General features: G+C 35.4%; 3 protein-coding genes and 1 long non-coding RNA gene across 5 annotated transcripts; 2 read left to right on the top strand and 2 right to left on the bottom strand.

The window, feature by feature from the left end:
- On the top strand, positions 993-3424 carry LOC105174513 (mitochondrial import inner membrane translocase subunit TIM10). The gene is made up of 5 exons (XM_011096642.2): positions 993-1230; positions 1339-1391; positions 1618-1656; positions 1806-1875; positions 3085-3424. The coding sequence occupies exons 1-5, from the start codon at positions 1189-1191 to the stop codon at positions 3133-3135; spliced, it is 255 nt and encodes an 84-aa protein (XP_011094944.1). The 5' UTR covers positions 993-1188; the 3' UTR covers positions 3136-3424.
- On the bottom strand, positions 3373-8362 carry LOC105174512 (probable serine/threonine-protein kinase BSK3). Of its 2 annotated transcripts, none has more exons than XM_020697652.1 (10): positions 7931-8362; positions 7624-7835; positions 7140-7275; positions 6524-6657; positions 6340-6445; positions 6026-6111; positions 5693-5881; positions 5214-5378; positions 4548-4628; positions 3373-4354 (listed from the first exon to the last, which is right to left on the bottom strand). In XM_020697652.1, exons 1-10 carry the CDS (start codon positions 8010-8012, stop codon positions 4112-4114), a joined length of 1434 nt encoding a protein of 477 aa, XP_020553311.1. In that variant the 5' UTR covers positions 8013-8362; the 3' UTR covers positions 3373-4111. The 2 variants fall into 2 exon arrangements, with proteins under 2 accessions (XP_020553311.1, XP_011094943.1); XM_011096641.2 differs by having other exon boundaries at positions 4548-4661; positions 7931-8277.
- Positions 8340-11340, top strand: LOC110012804. Its single transcript, XR_002287997.1, has 2 exons — positions 8340-8384; positions 8556-11340. It is a non-coding gene; the product is annotated as an uncharacterized LOC110012804 (long non-coding RNA).
- LOC105174511 (phosphatidylinositol:ceramide inositolphosphotransferase 1) lies at positions 11113-14667 on the bottom strand. Its single transcript, XM_011096640.2, has 12 exons — positions 14233-14667; positions 13979-14068; positions 13205-13291; positions 13038-13106; positions 12871-12951; positions 12560-12631; positions 12355-12415; positions 12166-12268; positions 11891-11986; positions 11754-11800; positions 11546-11664; positions 11113-11454 (listed from the first exon to the last, which is right to left on the bottom strand). Exons 1-12 carry the CDS (start codon positions 14263-14265, stop codon positions 11374-11376), a joined length of 939 nt encoding a protein of 312 aa, XP_011094942.1. The 5' UTR covers positions 14266-14667; the 3' UTR covers positions 11113-11373.

The raw sequence follows: 15307 nt of genomic DNA, 5'->3' as shown, positions 1-15307 counted from the left end.
GTGTGCGTGTGCAGGGGAACAGAATATTTTCGTTTTATAACTTTGACTTGAAATATTTTCAGTCATTTAACTTTGACAATATTAGATGTAGGTCTTTATCTATCAATTTTACGTAGGTTCGGTGCTTTAGCCAAATTAAGGACTCTTCATGATAAAACTTAATAATCCATCCTAATACTCTTAAAGCCTCAACATGGTTCCAAAATAAAATTAAATCTCCACAAATTCATACCTTCTTTCTGAGCATTAGTTAAAAATTAAACAAATAATTTTATCAGAAGTATAGGTGTAAAATTATGATAACCACTAGAGGTATATGTATATTTATAATTAAAATATCAAGTTGGTTAGTAATACAATTCAAAGTTCATTTTGATATTAGATAATATTTTAAATATTATTAATTATTTAATTTTTAATCTTGAATTATTTTTTAATTACTTATTTTATTTCAAAGTTTGAATTACTTATAATTTTTATTTATTTATTTAGATATTGAAGATATAATCTGTAGCCTTTCTGAATTTTATTTTGCCACTTGAAAAAGTATTGCTTATGCTATATTACACTTATCGTTCATTCTTACTTAAAAGATTTAATTACTTTAATTTTTTTTTATCATTATTTACCTATATTTAAAAGTAAATAATTTATAATTTTATTCATTTATTTTCTCTTAAAAAAGATACAATTCTCCTCATTGTTGGCACGATTACTAACCAAACTATTTATAATTTTGCAAAGGACGAAAAATATAATTATATAATTAAATTTAATTTTAAAGATTAATTTAATTATATATATATAATCGTCAATATTTTTAAAACATGCAAAAACATCATTTATCATTTGAATTTCAATTTTTTTAAAAGTAATATATAATAGAAAAACTATTTACTAATCCTTTTGGATGGGGTGACGTTGGCGGTCCTGATCTTCTAAGGGCCTAAGGTGCAAGCTAATATCCTTGCACCGTTTCACACCATAACATTATCCTTGTAGACCCTGTTTCGTCTGGCCTTCCTCAGTTTAGGGTTTAAGTGGCTAATAAACCTTTTCTACTGTGCACCTGTTCAAGATCGTCGTTGTTACTTAAAGTTCAAACTCTTTCTCAATTTCATTCTCATATTTTAGATTTCAAAGGAATTGCGTTATATTAGCCCTCTCCGTTTCTCCATTTCGGATCTAATGGCTGCAGGCAATACCCCCTCTGCGTTTGAGAGAGAACAGGTACTTCTATGATCTCTACACACCCCGTGTAAAACGGTCAGATTTTATGTAGTGGGCTTTCTGATATTGGTGGATTTAATGTCCCTTTTGTGTCTTTTTCCTCCGCAGATTATTGGGATGATGGAGAAGGAGATGGAGTATAGGGTGGAGATGTTTAACAAGTAGGTAACAGTTGTTTTGTGTTTGTAAAAATGCACCACAAGCGAAGTTTCGAATTCAGCATTTTTGCACTGCCATATTCTAATAAATTTTTGTTTTATTGGTGGGTTTATTATTTCTCGTTTATTTTATGAAAGCTGGAATGGTAGAGATTGCTGGAAACAAAAAGTAGGGAAGTGCTAGAGTTTCGATATGCATTAATTTGATGATATCTCTGTTCTAATACAGGCTCACGCACACATGTTTCAACAAATGCATCGAGAACAAGTACGTACTGCGGACCCCTGTTTGAAGTGCGAATTATATAATTGAATGTTAGAAATCTTATGATTTAGATCAATTATTAAAAAAAGTTTTATCTATTAGAATCATCTAACGTGGTTGCTCAATAGACTATAAATCCCTTATCTTTTCAGGTACAAGGATTCTGAGTTAAACATGGGAGAAAACAGTTGCATTGACCGCTGTGTTTCAAAATATTGGCAGGTGATTAGTTGGTTTCTGCACTTTGGCTTCATTTATCATTGAGCATTAAATGATTTGTGTGAGAATTTGTGCTTTTTCATCATAAGCTTCTAAATTTTCAATGATATCAATGGAATTGCTTTCACACTTTCTTGAGCCAGTTAACTTAATTATTTATTAATTTTCCTGTATGAGAATGATCTGATGTACATGTGGTCTGTTATTACCTTGATTTAAAATTATTTCAATCTTCTCTATTAGGGGCTTACAAGAGAAGTCTTATGTATGTTATAAATGGCGTCAGTATTCTTTCTTAGGAGTTTCCTTGCTGGCCTATTGTCCCAGAAAACTGAGATAAGTGCCACTTTTGCAAGTGATGGATCATTATTGATTACGTAGACCAGAATGATGATTCTAACTCCTCATGTAATGTAAATGTATCAATCGAAGAACATGCTAATTTTCAGGGTACTTCTATGATTCAGAGAACTTAATAGTGGAAATTTAACAATCATAAGTTCTAAGGGGAAAGAAGTATTTTTTGGTTGAAGGAATATCGTTGAAGAGTTTATTCTCAATGCTGTTTTAGAACAAAAGATGTTCTAAACACTTTCAGATTTGCAGTAGAGGATTCTTATCACTGTCCAACTTTATTTGAGTCCTCAATGCTAGAAAGGCTCATTGTTGTCTGACTTTTATTTGAGTCCTCACTTGTCTAATACTGAACTTAAAATTATACTATTTGCAACTTTATTCAGGATTTGAATCTTTCTCTGATACCTATAAGTATCTTGGAACAATATCTAGTGATTGATGACCTCTATAAGTATATGCAGCTGCCAGGCATATATCCTGTGACTCTATAAATTACCAATTCCTTGGAGCAATATGAGTATGTCAACCCCAGATTTCATTTCGTGTTTTAAAGTAGATCTTATTCCTGGATTCTTACTGCTAAAAGGCAAATCTCTGAGGAGATACTTCCATGCTACACCCACTGTTCTGATGCTTGACACTCATCCCCACAGTCGGTATGTGTATGGAGATGCAACACCTGGTGTTTTGAGCACCAGGAGGTAGCATCTCAAAGACCTCTCTGAAGTTTAAGAGTGTACATAATCTTTCTAGTTCGTAGGAAGTTTTACTTGGTAGTCTTCTCAATCTTTTAGCCGCTTACTTCTGTGGTTCTATATAAAGCCCTTCCTGACTGAGCTCATATATTTACTGCAGGTGACTAACTTAGTTGGCCAACTGCTAGGCAACAATCGACCTCCTATGTAGAGGAACTTGCTTTATTGAGCCAAGAAGAGTATACATCGATTATGTTGTATTGGGCCAACTTAGTTCCAGCAAATAAAAATTGAAGCTGACAGGTATTATTTGGCATACTTGTAAGTCAAGTTGGATGATCTTTTTTAGATTTAGAACGAGTTGTTGTTCCATGGAGTCTTTCGATGCAGCAAAGACATCACGTGAGAAAGATCAACATTTTTCTGCTGATAATTACTTTTTTTTTTGTTTTTTTTTACGGAAATTGTCATCCCAAGTATTTGAGAAGAGTTTGGTACTAGTTTTACAATTCATGGAATTCATATTAATTGCAGCAGCTAATTCATAATATATTGGTACAATTGCCAAAATCTGTCAAAAATCTGATAGCTTTCATGGCGAAATTGTTATTTTAGAAAATCTGGCAGGGTTTTAATGATGCAAATTATTTGTACAACTTATAGGTTCTTAACCAAAAATCAAACCAGATTCGTTGGAGGCTGATTTCATATTTTTGACAGAATCAAAAGCATGACGTAGTCTTGTGCTGAACACATCAGGCTTTCAAGCGTTTGCATAAAGCAACGAAGCTGTCAAGAAACCCGAACCCTCTAATCAACTAAAACTGTTCATATTGTATCACTTGATGTTGATGGTTATGTTATAACCCTAAACAGGATCAATCAGCCCGTAACTAACTGCAACCATTAACCTCTTACAAAATGGAAACTGAACAAGAGAAGTGAAGGGCGCAAAGAAAAGGGTATGTTTTGCAAGGCAAGAATTGCTTGAGAATCGATCAGAAATCTAATGAATTTCCATTCAACAATTCAAAGAGCTTATGAAAAGAGAGCTCAAGTCTACAAAACTCAAAAAAAATGAAAATTAGCAATCAATTTCAAATAACCCTCTGGTTTCCAACAAGGGCGGAGATTGGAAGGCTAAATACATGAGAATCAAATTAACAAAAGGAGAAATCTGTACACTTTCAGGTTTTGTTTCTTTTGGCTTCCAAATTTGTGGCTTCCCTTAGCGATTCTTGCGCATCATTTTCCATTCCAAGTATGAAGAGTGAAACCGCTTGAAGGTGAAAAGCAGTTGGCCAATCGGGTGATACTACCAGTGCTTGCATGGCATCCGCTAGAGCTTGATTAGGCACATCACTCATCAAATAAGATAAGCAGCGACGAGCATATACAGTAGGCGACACCATTGTCCCACCATCAATGAACTGTCATAGGAAACGACAAGATCAGGCTCTTGATCGTTAAACTCAAATTAAGATGCAGATGCAGCTCATAGAACACGGCATTGTAGAATCCACCAACCAGGTTAAGCTAAGTCTGTTCAGTCTAATTCTGAACAGATTGAACTGACAAACCCTTGATTGCCAGTACCACAAACTATTCAAATGGTAGGGTTACCTGTGTGTAGCAATCAATAGCAGTAGCGAAATCCTTGGCTCGGAAAGCAGCATCCCCTTGCTTCTTGGAATTCAAGGTCTCCTGCATTTGATTTGTCCACATTTGAAAAGATAGCTGCATCAAGAGATAACTCATAAATATATCATGAGAATGAAATGCAACTTTGGGGAAGAGATGAAATCATATCTATGACAGACTTCCTTTCACTTTGACATTTACAACTTTGATGCCGCAAGGGAGTGGCTGGAATCAGGAAATCCTAAAAACTTGTGAGCAATAAATGCAAATAACTTCTCCCCCAAACATTCTATTCAGGGGCCACGACAGCAGATATGCTACATTTTGAAATGTAAATTGAAGATACATGTGTCTTCCATTCATCATATACTTGACAGGTTTTACTTCAAATTATCGAGCCAATAATAGGATATGGCTCAAGAGTATAAGCAACATTTCGTGTTTCCTATGCAAGACAAGGAAGATGCATATGCAGCACAGAACTTGAGATATGCAGGGAACTTAAAAGTTGCACATGTTCAGCAACCAGCATTTAATTTAGATATATTTACAACATAGTGCAAGAAAATTTATATGATATATGTTAAATAGTTAAAAGTTAGATGACATGGAAATAAGAAGCTGAACTTTGAAGAGGAAAGTGCAAACCTCATTGGCAATTCCTTCATCATCTTTATATCCAGCCTTATCCAATATTTCATGTATGGCAGTGAGATCCATTCTCAAACATGCTTCACCCATGGGTGTCAACAGTAATGGCTGAGTTCCATTTGCATTTCCTTGTGGAATTCCCAGTAAAACATAAGAAGGAACCTGACTTGTACACAATAAGAAAACTATTCTTCTCAGCTCACAAACTAAAGAAGTTTTTGACCATGCGTACATATAAATGTGGCAAAATACAAATTATTCTTATTTTGATATATGCTTCAAGCTGCATTTGAACAGGATACTATGTTTTAGAAGAGCACTACAGTTTCAATATTCTACAATCTCAGAGGAAATTCTTGCAAATGAAAATGATGCTCAAACCCTCTTTTGGAATTTCAGAGGAATTCAATAAAGCAACAAAGTAATTCGTCTGAAGCTAGAAAATGACATAGCCATTGTAGGTTTCTGACTTATACCTCAATTTCCTTCTGAAGAGACATGAGAGAAGTGACTAGAGATTTGGCATTAGGCCTCTCTCTTGCTTCATATTGCAGGCAACGGGTTGCTAAGCGCACCAACTCTGTTCCGTCATCGTTTGAGAAATGACCCTCCAAGCAAGAATCCATTAGCATCAGAAAGTTTTTGCCACGGATGAGATCAAGTGCCTGAAGTATAAGAGCGGAGAATCAAATCCAGTTCTCACTAAAACTAACAGCTGACAAGTACTCTACATTTCATGCATTCAAGGTTTTACAATCAACCTTGACTTAAAATATCAGCATAGTTAAAAAAGCTCAGCTAATACATACATGGCTTGGAGGTATATGCTTGCCACTTAGAAGATCTAGCAGCATGGTTCCGAAGCTGTAAACCACACTCTCCGCAGTTACTCTTCCTGGACATAGATGTTATGAAAATTATAAATCATGAAGACATGATGAAACTCAGAAAGCCACACTAATAGTTAAATCTAAGAATGTAATGTGGAATGTTGGGCAGAAAGAGAAGTGGAAGGGGGATGGAAGACACATGATATGAAAGCCATAAAGACTTTTGCAGTGCATGATTACAGAGTTCACCAGATGCAGCACATTGTTGAATATTACTATTTGAGTATGTATACCAGTTCTCAAGTACTCTGGAGGGGTGAAAGCTAAGTTTGTACTGTAACTTTTGCCATCTCTGCTATTTTTCATCAGGCCGAAGCAAGAGAGCCTGGGATTACCGTCCTACAGACGAGTAAATAGCATAATATAAGACTGCAAAATTTGAGTAGAAATAGCAAGCTTAGGTGTAGCCAGTTTCACCTGATCAAACAAGACTCTGTAAGCATTAAGATCATGATATAACGCCCGACCTCTACTACTGCAGTAGTCCAGAGCTTGTGCCAGATACAAAGCGACCCTCAATCTCATTGCCCATTTCATTGGTTGGTTCTCCCCTATTTTGGTCCAACCACTTACATATATTAGACACTAATCCATGGCATATACTAACAAATTTTCTCACACAGTTATAAAAACGGCAGGAAGAGCATAATTCCAAATCCTAAAATCAAAACATTGCCTGTTTATCTGTGTTTTCATCTCCAGTTTTCAGTTTTTGAAATAATAATAAAGTGAAAATATGTTTACTTATACGTATTCCTATTGAAAATATATTGTTTTGACACATAGTTCAATATAATACATTATCTCATTAACTAATCCAAAATATTCTCATCTCACACAAATATCTATACAAAATTGAAAATACATATTTCCATTGAAAACTGAACATGAAACATGGAACCATCCTTAGCCAGCTTAAAAAAACAATAGAAATGCAAACAAATATCGGAGATGTAAATAAATCTTCAAAAACAATTTACAAACATATGATTCAAAATTCTGTGTTCATAATGAAATGGTATATGAAACTCACAGTGAAATAAATGCTTGGCAAGAGTCTCATTGGGCATAAATTCTGCCACCAGCAACCTCTCCTCCCCATCAAAGCAACATCCGACGAGATTTGCTAACCTTTCACTTCTCAGGTTTCCCACTGCCTTAGCCTCATCCTTCAATGGCAAAACAAAACAATAACATGACGAAACAGAAAACAAAAATGTAAACCCAGTCTATTACTTAAAATAAAAAACTGTTCTTGATCCTTGCTTATAAAACTAAGAAAAAAAATGTTCAACTGCCCATAACACAACTTTTTCAGAAGGGCTATAAGTGCATATAACGTTGAAACTAGTCGGTTGTTAAAAGAGTTTCAAACTCATTGTACGGTACCCCATGAAGAAGCCAGACAGACATAAAAGATCAAATATAACATATGACTATATACAGAGGAAATGCATCACAATCTAGTATTTAAGATAAGAAAACAACAAGAAGAATTGTTAAAACAATTAACTGACAAGAAATTGGCGAGAATCAGGCCAAGCAGACTTGTTAAAGCGCTTAACAGCAATCCATCCTTCACTTTCAAGGAAGCCTTTGTAAACTACATTAGGAGCCTTCTCGCCATGCTCAGACACAATGTTTTCCGGAGAAAACCCATTTGTTGCAGCTTTCAGCTCCTCCCAGCTAAACTCTCTGAAGTTAGGAAACGAATTTTTCTCCCCATTCTCTAAAAACCCAAATGGATGAAATGAGAAAGATATCACTTTTAACCCACAGAAAGTAAACCGATCAAGATTGTGATGAAGGCATAAATAAACAAACCCAGATCAGAGGATTGAAGAACAGTGGGCTTGAGGTGAGAATGCCACCAGCAGAAGGAAAATTTGGAACACCTTGCACCCATTTAGTGGTGGGATAAGTTGTGCAGACAAGAAAACTGATATTTCAGCCTTCAAACAAGAAATATAAGAATCTGTGGTGCCTTAGTATCAGCACTGGAGATTAAGCATTGGGATATATACGAAAGATGAAAGATGGGATCTCTGGTTTTATGGATCCAAGAATAGTGATTGTTTGTAGTGGGAGAATAGCAGAGAAAATTTCAGCTTTTTCAGATTTGCATTGTAGAGCATGCATTATAAATCCCAAAGCATGGGGTTGGTGAGTGATGTAATATTGGCATGCTGTGGTATGCTATGCTTTTATTTTTCTTGTTGTGTTCCACTTTGGTGAACAGTGGTACACTAAGATGTGTGCTGTGTTTGCAAAAGAAAAGGTCCTTTTTTTTTTTGGGTTCCTGGTTTTAGCTCTCTGCTTTATGCTGCTGCTTTTCAACGTCCTCATCATTCTTCACTTGTGCCTTGCTCTCTCTCTCTCTCTCTCTCTTAGTTGGCGTGTTTTCTCTTCTTATTGATTTACAGAATCTCTGAGAATGTAAGAAGAAAAGGTCCTTTTTTTTTTTGGGTTCCTGGTTTTAGCTCTCTGCTTTATGCTGCTGCTTTTCAACGTCCTCATCATTCTTCACTTGTGCCTTGCTCTCTCTCTCTCTCTCTCTCTTAGTTGGCGTGTTTTCTCTTCTTATTGATTTACAGAATCTCTGAGAATGTAAGAATTTGTCTGCCAAACCACATTTTTTCTGTAAGAAATTAATCAGTCCGCTGCAACTTCAAGAATATCATGAGAATCGACAACGTAGAATGAAGGGTCATTTTGGTTAGTGTAGAGAGGTCAAAGTCTGAAGGAAATCCAATGACGTATGTATCCCAAATCCTTAATTCTCTACGTCCTTTCCTGTATTATAAACAAATACTAATAAGTTTGAATAAATATCTTAGATGAGTAGTAAGTAATTATATAAAGTAAGAAATTGTTGGTGTTAGTGCAGCGAAAAAGAGAAAAAATTGTCATCATGTAATCCATGCATGTTCATGTGCCCACGCTTTTATGTTTTTTATATCCTCCACCCCCCACCAAAACAATCATATAATTCATTTCTACACCACATGACTTTCTCACTTTTACCATTTATAAGCTATTTATTCCCCTTAATTCAAACTCATAATATATATAATATTTACAAGTAAATTACTGCACTGGAGAAATCATGATGAGAAAAAGGATATATATTATGAGGGATGGAGGGAGGGAGGTAATAAGCTGCATCTTGCTTTGGTCCCTGAGCTGAGAATAAATTTGGAGCCAAAGGCTGCTCAGCTTATGATTAATTACACTCCACAAACACAACTACCCCAACTCCTTCTATGCTCTCATTACTCATTATTCCTACCACCCATCTTGGGATCAAGAGGACCCACCCCCTTGCTCTTCAAAATTTGAGCAGAAAAGATGTGTGTGTATATATATATATGTATCTTAATTATTCAAGATTGAATTATTAGTTAGCTGCATAAATTGCGGGAAAACATGAGTAATCCTTCCTTCCTGATTATGGTCACAGAGGTGGGGTATGACTATGCACGAACCTTTTATCCTTGCATTAATTAATGTAGGAACTAATTGTAAGAAAGGAGACAGTTTGCCGCACAAAAGTATTACATCAACAACAATCACACACATGAAAGAAAAGGCACATGCCTGTGCCTATAGCTGTATGTATCCATTTCCACGCCTGCTGCATTCACAAATATTATTAAAACAAAAAATAGATTGGTTACCCAATAAGTAGGATTGAATCCATAAGTTTTCATTTATCATTTCCAAATAGGGAGATATATTCAGATTTGTTTTAGATAAAAGCAAAGGTGAATTTGAGGGAGAGCTCTAGTCCAGTTTGATGTGGGCTTCAGCGGATCAAACCCCACCCAACTCACTTCATTCCTTCACCTTAAGAAAAAACCTTCTCCTTCTACCTTATTTTTATTTTTGGGTGGTATATCGACAGCAATACCATACTGTACATACACATTTTTTGTAATATTTCTGAAAAATAAAATGAACTATGCTAATCCAAATAGAATTTATTATTTTGTGAAAAAATAATTATTATTGAAAAAATAAATAAAATAATAAGCAAAATATAGTATTTTTTCAACATATAGAAACAAAATGATCGTTATTCAATTAAGTTTCTTTTAAAAGTGATTTTTTTTCAAATATTATCCAATTTAGTTTTTATCAACTTTTGACTCTTTTTTTACAAATACAACCTACTTTTAATTTTCTACAACTTCCACTTTTTTTTTTATATAAAAATAATTTTTTTTGCAAACACTCCCTAAGAATCTCAATGTAGCTATAATTGAGTTACATCTTATCACAGCTCCAACCCCCCTTTTTCGCTCCTCAGTCACCAAACTTCTATTTACACAAAACTCAACGTGCCACCAACTATCACAGCCAACCTCAATAAATGGCAAATATTTCCACATTATCAAATGCTATCAAAAGTTGAGCTCTAATCACATCATCATAAAAGTATTAATTCTGATAGAGAAAGAGACATTAACAAACAAGTTGGAAGCCATTCATGTAACGTATGGGCCCTAAAACTCAACGTGCCAGAAAATCAAACACCAGCCAAGAAATTCTGGCAGAGTACTAAATAATTCAACAGATGTGCTCTGCTCCCAATTGGACATGGGATGCGCTCGATTTTTCTTCCTTCTCAAATAAAGTAATGTAGACTCCATTGGTAAGGCATGTGAGCCAGATGCAAATTTCCATTAAACAAAGAGACGTAACCCCAGTTCTCAAGATTCCTTGATTCTCCATGCCAGCTGAATGCATACAAATATAATTTACAAAACTTATGTAGTCGGTTCATAGTATAAGAGAGAGACCACCTAAGTATGGCAACCACGATATGTACAGGGCACCAAGGCATAAAGAATTCAAGTGCATCGACAGCCCATTATTGCTGTAGCCTAACGAAACAACAAATCTCTCAGATATACGACTTGGATGCACAAAATTTAAATTTAGTGAGACTTATACTACTTAATCAGCGTCACATAAGGTGTAACTCAATGAAAATTAACAAGAGATGAAACATAACTATGTGGGAGATAATGATTAAAATGATTGATGCAATACGAAAAAAATGGAATTCCATGATACAATATGGCATTGTTGGCCACATGTTGATTTTCCAACCGACAACTACAGGACTTTAAAACCCATAGACTGGACCCCATGATCTAGATTACAAGTGGTGATTTACCAGTTACGGAACTGTTCTGGGGACACAATTTGAAGCAGAGCAACGGAACCTACAGCAATCTCGGCAAAGCTGTGTCGTTCATTAATTACACACCGTTAATGGCTGCTTCAACATGCACAACATTTCCTTCTTCCATAATCTTGCCATTGATTTGAGTTCTTGGCCTCTGGAATGGCATCAAGAAATTTTCAGAGAACTGGTCCAACCCATAATTGAAAGTTGATTAGAGGGAAAAGAAACTGGAAGCCGTGTCATACCCAGTCAGCAGAATCACCAGAATTCCCGTTCAGTTGTTTGTGATTCTCTTCCTTAGTCTTGTTGTCCTTTGTCAGGGGAAGGAACAGTGCTGCAGCACCATTGGACCGATCGGGCAGTTCTGCATGCATGTAATCCAAGTCAGACACGAACTTGGAAAATCGTACAGGTAAAGATGATACAACCATTTGAAGAGCAATAAATACTAACCTGGCAACTTTTTGTCAATAAAGAACACAACCAAATTAACAGTGTACCTGCAACAAATACATGTTTGGAAATTCATCACCCAATTGTTTCAGTTCACAAGCTGCAAAATAGAAGTTCTGATTATAAACATGACTTACCATGCCACGACGACGTCAACTGTGTAGTGCTTACGGGATGCGACAATCAACAAGCTTTGAATTACAACAATTAACCAAGCAAACTGCTTCACAAAACTGCCATACCCACACCAAGAAACATTACATTTCAAATAACCATGGCACATGAGTTAAAATTAGCATGTAAAGTTGTAATGGCTCATCACCAAAAAGAGGAGGGGGAGGAGGGGGTGGGGAACAGAATATCTTGCCAACTTTAACAACCATAACAATACAATTTACACAAAAAGTATTACCTTCGAGTGCCATACTTATGATACGTCCGTACAAAGACTAGCGAGAATATCATGTGAGAAGAAAATATCAAATCACCACAGCCATAAAGCACCCCTCGAGGAACTGCACAACAATAAAAGAGTGGGCATGCACGCACTATCAAAAAGTGTTGCAATTAGAAAACTAACAAACGACGTAATTTCACCTACAATTAATCAATAGAACTTCCAAAGCACTATCTGGACGAGGCAGCCTGGCAAGCTTTGAGCCCTACATCATACAGAACAAAAACTTTCCAAGATAAGCTGTACAATTCACTTACAGATTCTGAAGAATGTACAAAATGAATCAGAAGATCTTAAGTATAAAGAAAGAGGACTCTAAATCCAGTGAAAAAGAAACATGCTATCTTACCTCTCGACAATGATAGTTTGGCCCAGGCAGTTGAGTAGAATAGAAAGTAATAATCCGAAGAAATTGACAAGCCTGTAGCAAGTAAAAATCATTAACAGATTTATAAAACTTTCCTCATACAACTATAAATGCACAGTCAGATCCCTTATCCCTTGACCATGTTCCCACACATAATCTTATGTACCTGCTATCCACAGATCAAAACTTCTAACTTTTCTTACAATCTCTCAGTGCCTCATTATTGATGAGGCATTCTACCAACTACTACTAACAAGAGAAAAAACTTTCAAGAAGGCGAGAAAACTGCTTACAACTAAGAATGCCAACACCCTGCACCATATGAGAACTGTGTAGATCTTCTTGCTCTTGAATATGAAGGGATGGAAAGTCCACTGCATGATTACAAATATTTAGAACATTGATCTTAGTTGGGACTTGAAGATAAAAAATAAAACAATTGGGTGGTAGGAAAACTCACCAAGACAAAAGACAGAAAAATGAAGGTAAATACGGTTTCACTAATGTAGGCTTTGTCTTGCCCAAGCTCCTACAGTTCAACGAGTTAAAATAGTAAGTACAAATCTCAGAAGCAGCATGTCACTCGTAACACTTGGAAATGAAATTACAAGAATAACATTATGTTACCGGAAGAAGAAAGAAGCCAACATCCTGAAGTGTTGGTCCTGGCCGATGTAAATAATGAACTCCTCGAGCTGCTAGCCCATGGATGTACTGATGAACGGAAAAATATATGGTTGCATATTAGAATCTAGAAGAAAATAAAACCCCACAAGCCACACCCACTGAAGTTACCTTTAAACCACAAAATCGTTCATAGTCTCAAGGGTTGACATAAAAGATTGAAGTTAACTTTAGTAAGAGTCATCAAGTCCAGCAAGAGCTTACTTAATGCCAATTATCTAACCTAATATAGACTTTCCAACTCACTATTAGCATAGAAACGTTCAACATTAGCTGTTCAAAAGATCGGACATCTTCAAAGTGTAAACAAAGCTCATAAAATCTGACGGACAAACAGCTCAAGAAAATTTCAAAGCAATTTCTATTGAAGAAGAGCAAAGATAGCACCGTTTTTGCGCTTATGATCAAGATGCCAAGCTATAAAAATCTAAAAGGATAATCTGTAACTTGTTGCCTATGCCAGATGATTTACCAACCATGATGTTGTAACTTTCGCGCAATCGAACTCATTGTTGACTTTGAGTAAAAGCCTCATGATTCAGTAAGGCTTCAGAAATATAGTTAATAATAGAATTTTGTTTTTCCATGATTTGACTATACATGTCTTCAATTCAGAGTTGTTGGTTCTGTCAGGAGATTCTTCTTGCATTATCATTTCTCACCAGTCACTACAAGCAAGCAGAGATCAACCAATAAACAAAAGTTGTATGAACAAACCTGAAAAATGAGACCTCCTAAAATATACTTCCAATTTTCTGCAAGAAGGTTGATTTCTGTTGTGATCTCCGCACAAAATCTCTTCCATAACTTCTCATCACAAAAACCACAAACACATGAATACAAATGTTGGCGGATAAATAACTGGGATCAAACTAACCACAAAGGAGAAACCCAAAAAACTCTTTCTTGAAAAGGTCAAAAAAAAAAAAGAAGATTTACTAGAAAGTTTAAGGAAAAACAAAACGGCGAACCTTTGAAGCCTCGCGACCAATGTAAAGCGACATTTTCTATGTTTGTTACAGCCAACAACAGTGCCATATCATCTCAGAAAGAAACAGTTTCCAGAGCAAACATCCTTCATCGTTAAAATATTTCCCTTTATTTTCAGAATTCAATCAGGAATTCACCAGAAAAAAAGAAAACTAAAGAATTCGGCGTCGAAGATCTAAAACCAAAAAGGCAGTTGCCAAATCGATGATATGAGGATAATGATCGATTAGAGCAGTGTCAGAGCGAGAAAAGATTAGAATGATTGAAATTGAAATCAGGCTGCCTCTTTCGCCCTCTAGAAAACTAGGGTGTTTCTAGTTGCTCTCTTGTTTCTCTCTCTATCTCTATCTCTGTTTTCTTTAGTCTTTCTCTCTCTCTCTCTCTCTTCTCTTAAGTCTTTCTCTTCTCTATTTCTCTCTCACACTAAATTTATATAACCAAAGTAGTTTTATATTTTTGATTTGTCTCCTATATCTGCTAAAACACGAGTTGAACACGGACAGACAGTTGAGCAACACTAATATTCATTTTTCTTTTTTAACACTATTCTATATCAAAATATAAACCCCAGATATTTCTAATTTATGACGTAGAGGATTACGCACCTCCACCAACTCCATTTCGCCTGCACTATCCCATTCATTATTTTTAATTACAAAATAATATTATATGTTTTTGTGATTATTATATTATTTATACTAAATTTTGGAGTTTAAGTGTTATAATTATCCCAAGCTGTAAAAATCAATGCAGCAACTAAGCATGCCCATGCATATTATTCATTACTCATGTAGCAACACTTAAATTATGTACAACACTTAAATGATTTTACTTAATTGGAGCCAACAATTTTTGTCTCTATCTGCTTTTTTCATTTTTGGGTTACACTGTTTCTAATTATGTAGACTAGTCAATTATGAATTTCATATTATTGTAATTGTTATCAAATTAAATTTTTCATTTATTCAACTCTTTGATTTGGCAGAATCGAAAGTCACGAGCCTCCCGGCACTAATATCGATGATTCATACGGTAAATCTACTCTCTCTCTCTCTC

Source organism: Sesamum indicum, linkage group LG11, assembly GCF_000512975.1.
Source record: "Sesamum indicum cultivar Zhongzhi No. 13 linkage group LG11, S_indicum_v1.0, whole genome shotgun sequence".
In the NCBI taxonomy this organism is placed as follows: domain Eukaryota; kingdom Viridiplantae; phylum Streptophyta; class Magnoliopsida; order Lamiales; family Pedaliaceae; genus Sesamum; species Sesamum indicum.
Note: the sequence above shows the minus strand (reverse complement) of the source record. Positions and strands in the feature narration are given on the sequence as shown.

What these genes read in the sequence shown, in the direction of transcription:
- LOC105174513 (XM_011096642.2), top strand. Translation starts at nt 1,189, where the DNA reads ATGGCTGCAGGCAATACCCCCTCTGCGTTTGAGAGAGAACAG. An exon ending in AGGGTGGAGATGTTTAACAA is followed by an intron (nt 1,392 to 1,617) that starts GTAGGTAACAGT and finishes GTTCTAATACAG; the next exon opens with GCTCACGCACACATGTTTCA. An exon ending in AACAAATGCATCGAGAACAA is followed by an intron (nt 1,657 to 1,805) that starts GTACGTACTGCG and finishes TTATCTTTTCAG; the next exon opens with GTACAAGGATTCTGAGTTAA.
- LOC105174512 (XM_011096641.2), bottom strand. Translation starts at nt 8,012, where the DNA reads ATGGGTGCAAGGTGTTCCAAATTTTCCTTCTGCTGGTGGCATTCTCAC. An exon ending in CTGATTCTCGCCAATTTCTT is followed by an intron (nt 7,276 to 7,623) that starts GTCAGTTAATTG and finishes TTGCCATTGAAG; the next exon opens with GATGAGGCTAAGGCAGTGGG. An exon ending in ACAGAGTCTTGTTTGATCAG is followed by an intron (nt 6,446 to 6,523) that starts GTGAAACTGGCT and finishes ACTCGTCTGTAG; the next exon opens with GACGGTAATCCCAGGCTCTC.
- LOC105174511 (XM_011096640.2), bottom strand. Translation starts at nt 14,265, where the DNA reads ATGTCGCTTTACATTGGTCGCGAGGCTTCAAAG. An exon ending in TTGGTCGCGAGGCTTCAAAG is followed by an intron (nt 14,069 to 14,232) that starts GTTCGCCGTTTT and finishes TGTGATGAGAAG; the next exon opens with TTATGGAAGAGATTTTGTGC. An exon ending in CATAAGTATGGCACTCGAAG is followed by an intron (nt 11,987 to 12,165) that starts GTAATACTTTTT and finishes TGGGTATGGCAG; the next exon opens with TTTTGTGAAGCAGTTTGCTT.